Genomic DNA, 9670 nt, shown 5'->3' on the forward strand with positions numbered 1-9670 from the left:
TGAACAGATAGAAAGATATTCTAACTTCTTTAAAAATACTCTTTTCATCAGCATGTGGAGAAGGACATAGAGAATGACTACTAGCAATGCATGAAAGCAGCTGTTTAGACTCCTATTCAGACATCAATCTATCACTTGTATGTTGGCCCTATGATGTCTGTCTAGCAAAAAATCTGCATGATGGTACTATCATCATCTTTTTGATGGCTTCAGCCATATGTATTATAAATAACGCGCTTGACTTCATAGTTTCTACAACAGCATACTTTTTTAGGGGGATAAAACCTTGTATACTAAATTATAATCTGTAAACCTGGTTAACAGACACTGTCCCTTGAAACTGTACCTCTACTTGGAAGCAATCATCCAACAACAAAGATGAAGAATAACAAATGAGCATTCATGTTCCAGCTAGTCTAAAGAAGGATTTTTTTTCTTGGAAGAGTTTGGATAAGATGGTTAATCATAATAGGTCTGACCTCGTGTGATCCTAATATATATGATAATTACATATGTTACATATGTTACAATAATGAGACAATTTGCCCTTGCTCCCATATGACTCTTAGATTGCAATGTTTAACAGAACATCATGAAAAGAATCTCGTATATCTGACTCCTTGATGCAAAAGAATTAAAAAATAAATAACAAAAGCAACAAAACAGAACTGAAGGTGGTGTAGGCTAGAATGCCTATGTAATTCAGTACATATACTGTATATGTAGCTCACTTAGACTCTGCCATTCTCTTTCAGTGTTTGCAAAAGCCCCCATATTGCAGTTCCTTTAGCACAACTGAATGAAGATTTGTTAACTTTGGAAGTTAATGTAAGGCTGGCTTTCCAGCTAGTCTGGATGGGATTATTGTTCCATTGCCTTTTGCCCAGCAAATCCATGAATTCCCTTTAATATTTTTGTATTTTCAGCAAATGTTTGCTGAGGAGGCTAGCTCACCCTTATTTTTGACATCTAGCCTGTTCTAAATAAGTAAAAAGAGAAAAAAAATACAGCACTAAGAAACTGAATGCACACTGTTGATTTTACCACTACGTTTTTATAGAGAAAGATTATTTAAAAAACAGAACACTTCTGAAATTTTAGACTTGCATACCATACAGTGCCAAAGGCTTTCAGTGATCATTCACTTCTCGCAATTTAAAGACAAGACTGAGGTTAGACTCAAATGCCCGATGAACCAGCCTGGGAGCAGAGCTCAGACTGGCAAAATAAAGCATGATGTTTTGCATTCTAGAAAGCTAACAATAAGGTAAATAATTTTTTTTAATTTTGTAATGGCTAGTATCTACAAAGGCTAGGAAAGCAAAGTTTGTGCGTCAAAGTGTAAAGACAGAACACAGCAGAGTTCAGAAATCAACAGGACTGTAGACTGAGAAAAAGATTAAGTAATCCTATATAAAAGAGTTAATCACTGTGCATTAGAAAACATTTGCAACGATCTATCTTGAAGTGATGCTTATTTAAGTTATTTTTCACATAATGGCTTTATCAGCCATACTTCAACTTTTTACTTACCTATGACTAGAAATCACTGTATGGCATATAAATTCATGTTACACTGGAGGGACTGTACTTGTCAGTGTGCGTATTTCAGAGCTGTTTTAGAGAATGGTACAATTCTGATTTAAATTTGCAGAATGATGTTGAATTAATTTCATACTGTTTATTTTTCCATTGCACTTCTGTTAGGTACTTTGATCTAGACCTTGTAAGCATTTAGAAAACTAACTGCAAATACATGAGTCGTGGTTCTTTTTACCTGTGGAGAAATACAAAACCCTAATGACTGCGGTGAGTATTGACTGATTATAGTCAATGTAATTCAGGTACGTAATTCAGAACCTCTAAGCTAGTGAGAGATCTAGAATTGGGGGAAATTTTATCATCTTTTCCTTTTCCCCTAGTATCAAAGTTTAATTGCTTTTAAATGATACTTCAGATCAGGTTTTTGGTATCTAAATCAGTCTATTCAGTAGCACTGTGAGACACTGCAATGCTGCTAGTCAAAATACTCTCCCTGGGATGTCCCTTTGTTAACAGTGTTACAGAGATAGACACATCCTAGGCCCCTATTATGAAAATTCTACAGTATGGGGTACTCTTGTATAGACATAATCCTGGAGGATTAGGATAGGATCCAAGGACACCAGGGCAGCAATCATGACACAGCAAAGCGTGCAGCTGACTGCAGAAGCACAGTAAGGGAAAGGTGTGCCTTACTTTTGTGGCCTCTCAGGCTGTACACAAACAGGGCACACAGCTCCATTATTCAAGTTTTTTAAGATCAAAACTTTAACTTGTGCTTTGAAAGAAAATTATTTCATTCCTTGTCAATTTTTCAGTTGTTCACTAATCAGAGAATGTATCTAAATAAGTCTTTCCTTGTTTAACATTTTAATTATTTTTACTAGCCATATGTAGCTATATATTTTAAGAAAAAATGGCTAAGATAACAAACTAGTTATCACTGGACCACATTTCAGCTAAAAAATAACAATATTCACACACTTGCAAGAGATGACCTTTAAAAATTGGAAATCATCTACTAAGTATCAAAAGAAAGGATGTGCAAGTTACTAATTTTAATGTAAAATACGAAGATGCCTAGACTTCATTTTATTTTTATTTATTTATATGCTGATTATTTATAAAGCAAAGACAATTCAGATTTTTTTATACACAGTGCATTAAGTTAATAAAATAAAAGCCCTGCAAGCTTTTTTTTTCAGAATCACCTAACCAAAATAAGAAACAATTTCCCACAAAACCAGCAAACGGCAGAGGCATTCTCTTTTAACCAAGTTCTTAGGAGAAAACAAGCACAGATTTCTAAACTTAACACATCTAAAGAATGTCCTTTGTCTAATTACCAGGAGGATCTCAAAGAATTCTTACCAAAATAAAAGGCAACAAGATTCTTACAAACTTGGTTGGAATCAAAGCTGTTCAGATTCTTCTTTCAATGACAAGTTGTACTTCATACCAGTGATAGAATTTTGCTAGCTTGCTGTATTCAGACTTGTTTATGATCACCAGCCATAATGATTTCAGAATAGTAACACACACAAAATGAACAGTATTTGCAACAGCAGTTCTCATTAGTTCTATTTATCACTTACTCTTGATCCTTTTTCTGGAAAGCACCGACAAACTGAACAGTCCTGTCCCCCACATGGGTCAATATACGCATATCCTCCCTGAAAATTAAAAGGTTATGAATTTATTAACATACAACTGACAGTAATCATTTTATTATATGACATAGCACTTTATTTTAAACTTTTTTTTTTTTTTTTTAATGCTTGGGTTTTTCTAAAAGGGTGAAATACTAGGAAGAAATTGCTGTTTAAGTTAGCCTGTCCAGCTCTAAAGAACAGAAAAAAATGTGTGGATTCTCTGTTAAAATATTACTAAAAATAAGAATCTACTATTTATTCTTATTTAAATAAGTGATAAAGCTTTTGATTTGTACACATATTGTCCAATTAGACAATTTAAAGGCAAAAAATTTGGCTGCTGCTGTATATTCTGTTATACCCACTGGCAATATCCTGCTGTAGAAGAATCTTGACAATAAACATCAGAATAAAGTGTAGCTCTTCAACTTAAGGCAGAAAAGCAAGGATCCTTTTGATTTTGCAGAAGATTTGTTAAATTAGAGGAATTACACCCACACTTAAGCTGGTGTACCTACTGCTTCACTTAAGCAAGCATAATTCCCATACATGCTATAGTTAGGGACAAAGCATTGGTCTGTGCTGCAACCTGAATTCTTTGGCTTCATTTGGAAAGAAAAATAGATGTACAGGTATAGTTGGGTCTATATTAGACTTTTATACACCCTCTGTTCTGGCAGAGGGTAACTCTGGGACCACAGGGCTGAAGACATGCACTACTGCATTCAGGATGTGGCCAGATGGCTGGCTGAAAGACCATGACAAACATACAGCAGTTACATAATTGATGTTTGAGGTAAGGTCTGGCACTGCAAAACACTACTAGAGCCTAAAAAGTTTTCTTATACAACAAGCTTGTTTTATATTCAGAAGTCACTGGGCAAGGTGAAAGTCTCAGAGGGATGTTAATACCAGAAGCAAGTGATCCACATCTGATCATTTCTAACACTTCATGTTAGTTATGAAAGAAGCAGCAGATCTTTGAAATTTTTCTTGTTGGAAGACTGACAAATGGTGATGCCTCACCATCTTCAGAGGTAATCCACAAGTTACACTTGTCTGTAAGTATCATAGGAACCTTTCCCAATGTTTGAGTAATAAAATACATAAGTCAGTATTACATATAAAATCCTCCTGAAGTTCTTGTACCTCTCATTAGCACAAACATGCTGGCAAAGTAAAAACAATAAGCAAAAGTTTAATACTACTGCTGTACAAGGTGAAAGATATTACCTACAATCTATGTTGGGCAGTACTAAATATTGAAGCTAAATACAACTAAGTAAGTAGGCTGCATTTAAAAATATTTCAACTGTCATAATTTTAATTTGTAACAATTTTAAATTTATAAACTATCCCATTATGAGACTACTTAACTAAAATTACACAATAGAAGGTAAAACAGGCTGAATACAATCCATGCAACAACTTTATTTTTGTCTATGAAGTGAAAAACAGTACTATGTACACCGTATTATTATGCTTTATATATCATTAGTTTACTTAGTTCTTGTATCAAAACCTTCTGTTGTTGTCTTCTTGGCACCAAAGGAAGAGACTTCCTTTTCATCAAATTGAAATGAAGAAAATAGCATATTTTAGGAGAAATTAAAGTAACACAAAATGTAATGTCATTAGATTTATGGTCATAACTGAAGATTTTTATCATTCTTTTACATTTCCCAATGTATAATATTAAATATATGCCAATCATACATACCACATGCACTTACTTACAAACTTACTCAAGTGGTTAGAATCTTTATTAGGTCACAATATTCAATAAAATTAAGTATATAAGTGGTGAGTGTGGCTTTGAATAGGATGGCAAGGACTTACAAGATTTAAAAACAACTTAGGTAAACAAGTAAACAGTGATAATGTGAAAAATATTTGCTTAGTTTGGATTTCTCTTTTATCAAGGTCAAAAGCATTTTGTGATTCATTTTAATGATCAACAGAACACAATAGGTTTGTACTTCTATTTTTCAAGGAGAAAACACTGGTAAATACTAGATAACAAGGAAAAATTCTGTTCCTTTTTTTCTACAATATTTTTAGAATATCTGGTACTCCCAAGCCTCAGGACAAGGCGGTATGATAGCCTCTCTCACAGGCTGTTTCTCTTTCACAAACAACTTCCCATGAAATTACCAATCTACTTCATGCTAGTCTTTAACCTAGTTCTTAACAACTTGACTCCACTGGAATGTCAACGGAATGCAAATTTCTAATAACATATAAGCTGTTTCCCTTTGTTCTATTTTTAAAAAAATAACTCTATCTTAACGTTTAAACCAACAAAGGGTGACTAGAAAAAAAAAACAATGCAAGTAAAGTTTTTAATATTTATTTGCAGGAAACAAAGAGGGGGGACTCAAAAAAGTTTTACTGAGGGCGTTACAAAGATTAGGTAAATACAGGGAACAGTACTGAGAGGAAAATATGGGAGATATTAAGACTGTATTATATGTAAAGTTTTTACTTCAAAGAGGTGGAAAGTACAGATGGACAGAGGTCAGCTGTAACATACAGAATAAGCACGATACATGCTATAGGGCTGTGAAGATTATCAAAAGTCTGGAGCACCTCTCTTAGGAAGACACTGAGGGAGGTGGGCTTGTTTAGCTTGGAGAAGAGAAGGCTCTGGGGAAACCTTGTTGTAGCCTTCCAATACTTGAAGAGCGCTTATAAACAAGAGGGGAGAGTAGCTCTTAAAAAGAGGGAAAATTTAGGCAAGATCTCAGGCAGAAATTCTTTACTCAGAGAGTGGTAAGGCACTGGAACCATCTGCTCAGAAAAGCTGTGGATGCCCCATGCCTGGAAGCATTCAAGGCCAGGTTGGATGAGGCTGTGGCAACCCTGCAAATGGCATGGGGTTGGAACTGGATGGTCTTTAAAATCCCTTCCAACCCAAACTATTCTATTATTCTGACAACATAGGCCACTAAAGTGACTTGATGGGAAAGGATACAGAATCAGCACATTATAGCTTTTAAAAAGCATTTAAAGATGCCAAAGTTAGAATGTAGGAGAATAAAAGGAGAAAATCACAAAATAGTTAAGCTGAGAAATCGAAAGGAGGGAATTGCAGAAATACTGAAAGAAACATCACCATTTTCCCACAGAGCTGTAGGTCATTTTGGTGTATATGATATTCTTTTAACTATACCAGCTTATTTACCAACTGTTTAAATACAAATTGTCACTTACCCCATCAATTTCTTGTGCTGAAAAAACAATCAGCAGCCACCTGATTTAAGAGAAGGAGAAAGCTAGTTTACAACTAAACTTCCAATATCCAACCTTCACAAAAACATTACCTCTAAAAATAGGAAGTGTATACACATGGTTGGGGTGATTATTTAGTAAATGTATATTTTTAAAGGATGTGCATCCTATGTAATTTATTCCTTTTGGATCCATGGGCCTGAGTATTAACATATAGGGATGAATAAATGATGTAAAATGATTCTGGGGCAGGCATTCAGGTATGAGTTTGACATTACTTTCACTTCTACAAATAGTATAATTACTTGATTATAGAAACATCTTTCCTCTTCAAACAGATTCAGAATTAGATTTCCTGTTTTCTACTGTTTAAATAGCATAGTATCTGAAATTTAACTGCTCTCAATTTACAGACAAATAAAAATCTAATATAATAAATTACCTGATATGCTTATCGAATTTATGACAGACTAGAGGATCATTTAACTGTTCAATTGAAGCTAAGAATGTATCTTAGCGACTCTAGTTAAAGATTTTAGTGATCTGTAAAACTTACCAGGCAGTTCTGATAAGCCACTTAATTCGTTCAAATGAATCCTTTGTTAACGCCATTTACACTGATTGATGGACATGCAGCACTTTTTTTCTCTGTTTTATAAACAAACCAGCAGCTCTTCTCTTTTCTTCTGCGTGTGGATGGTCTATAGATACCACTCCATCCTGTTGCTGTTTTCTCCTCCAAACCTGTTTCAGATATAGATATGGATATATGATATCCAATTTTACATGAAAAATTACTGGAAAACCAAAATGTGTTACCTATTTAAATACACCATAATGCACAGCTTTATACTGTCACTACATTATACTGTCCCTTTACAAGCAACCTTTTTATCAGCTATCCATTTATTTTCGAGTGATCTATGTACAGATCAACAAGAGAAGGGTACAGGATTTTATTCCAGAAAAAAAATGTCTTCCACAGTAATGAACAAAAAGCATTCTGCATAATTATTTTTAAAAAAACAGTCATACCCACTGATTCTTCTAAAGACTTTAGAAATAAGATGTGACACGTTTCCACAGAAAGGAACTAATGAACTTCAAAAGTATATATATATTGTGTCTGTACTTTCATGACCAGATTTAGCAGTATCTTCTGCAAATTGGGCTGGAGTAGGCATTTGTGTAGGCATCTATATGTGAGAGGCTGGGCTTTTCCTATGGTGCCACCGATTTTCAGTCTTTTTTCAGAGCTGTCTTCTAAATCTGGGAAGGTTAATTTTGAGGATATTGAACACTGCCTAAATAGACAAGGAATCACTTCCTTTGGAGAAGTTTCCTGAGTAAGGAAAGGCAATCAGTTACTGAGAAGGAAACAAGGATCTGAACCTGCAGCCAAGAGGCTGCTCTCTTTTAGCTGCTCAATAGCTGTATTTTCTCTGTAAAAGTAGAGTGTGCAGATACTGAAACATTACTTTCTTGCTTTCTATAATTCAGTGTAACAGCTTTCTAACTAGAACTAATCTGTGGATAATACTGACTCCTATGTGTATGCACAGTATATCCACATCCCACAGTATGAAGAAGAGACTTTGTAAACAACCAGGCGCTAACTAATGAATGAACAGCCTAAGGCAACCAGTCCGTGCTGCAAGGTTACACTCTACATGTACTGAGCAGCTCTCCATTCATCTGCTAAATTCTTACTCTCTTTCTGCGCTCCAGTTTTCCAACTGGAGCCCCAAAGTGATATGCAATTGTCACCAAAACCCAACTCACGTAATTTTCAAAAACCTGGGGCAGGGGAAAGTAGAGAAAGCTTGTACTGTAATGTAATGTGATTTTTAGTCTCCAGAAAACAACCAAGAAGGAAGACAATTTTATAGTGATGGACTCTGATATCACCTCAGCTCCCTTGTGTGCATTTTCCATTTTTGCTTGAAAGCTTATTTTTCAGAAGTTTCCACATGGATTTTCACCATTTATAAACTGATTCAATAGCTTCGTATTATAGTGAAAATTCATTCACTAGATCCTCTGCATATATTTATGTATTTCTTTTCATAACGTTTTTTTCTGCTTTCTTCTACTTCTGTTTCTTCCAATACTTTTTTGCCTCTCATTTGCTTCCCCGTGACCTTTCTGTCCCAGACAACATCACATCTTCTCACTTCTGTGAGAATCTATGAGAATCTATGCTACCTTTTCTGACTAATACCAGATTAAATATAAAGTGATATATTCAGGTATCTGTAAAGTGGAGGTGCCTTTGGCTTACGAACAACTCCAGGCCACATTTTTATCCTTATGACTTTTTCTTTCTTTCTTTTTTTTACCTATTTTCATACAGTATTCCTGCATGAAAAGCATAGCACAGTTGACAGGTTTAGTAATGTCACATATAAAATGGGAAAATTTACTAATTCCTTCCCTGAGATACGATTTTCTCAGTGTGGTCACCACCTATCTGGCTTGCAAAACATTTTATTTTTTCCCCTCAGTTTCTCTATACCTGCCAGCTTGCTCTCACTGATGCTTGGGATTTGAGAATGAAGGTGACTGCATGGCTGTGATGCACAAGGTCTCTGACATTCTGCTCTGTTCCTCCAGAGACACATTTCTGCTGCCAATCTCAAACTCTTGGGAGAAGCAGCTCCAGTAACTGGCTTTCATGGCAGACTTCATAGAGGCTGACAGTACCTTCTCTGAACGGAGATCTGGTTCTGCTGCCCTCATGCCCACACAAGCAGCTGTTATACAGAACTCAGGGGCCGCTTTGTGCTCCTGGAAGACTCTGGATTTCTATCACACCAGTAGTCCTAATCGACTTTATGTACCTATTGTTATATAGTGAGGTTTTTATGTATCACTTGTAGTGCTTTTTGAGGCCTCTGATGCAGCACTCAAGAACGCTACAACTAAGTATGATGGCTGTGGCCTTGCCAGCTCTTCTCTGGTTCGCTATCTCTGAACAGCATTCAGGTAAGATGTCACATTGGACACGCAGCATTTTTGTCGAAATTAAAAATATGATAAAGTTTCCATCTTGCCGACACTCTACAAATCACATTTCAATCGAGAAAACCTTTCATCACTGTGCGAGAAAGCCTGGGAAGAAGCACTCTCACCGGCTCACGTCTATGCAGCGGAAGGCGCTTTCTCTCCTTAGACGCCTCATCGACAGCACTTCCTCACGGATGAAGGCGGCAGCGCCGTCGGAGGGCGAACGTTCCCGCAGGGCA

At 35.9% G+C, this 9670-nt stretch overlaps 1 protein-coding gene across 1 annotated transcript in view; it reads right to left on the bottom strand.

The window, feature by feature from the left end:
- Positions 1–7193, bottom strand: part of LOC100539562 (collagen alpha-4(IV) chain) — a 61386-nt gene extending 54193 nt beyond the window's left edge. The window contains 3 exon segments of the mRNA XM_031555108.1: positions 3138–3215; positions 6408–6447; positions 6982–7193. Coding sequence (XP_031410968.1) covers positions 3138–3215; positions 6408–6447; positions 6982–7037 — 174 coding nt within the window. The 5' untranslated portion in view covers positions 7038–7193.
- Between the last annotated feature and the right edge of the window lie 2477 nt (positions 7194–9670).

The sequence above is a fragment of the Meleagris gallopavo genome, chromosome 11 (genome assembly GCF_000146605.3).
Source record: "Meleagris gallopavo isolate NT-WF06-2002-E0010 breed Aviagen turkey brand Nicholas breeding stock chromosome 11, Turkey_5.1, whole genome shotgun sequence".
In the NCBI taxonomy this organism is placed as follows: domain Eukaryota; kingdom Metazoa; phylum Chordata; class Aves; order Galliformes; family Phasianidae; genus Meleagris; species Meleagris gallopavo.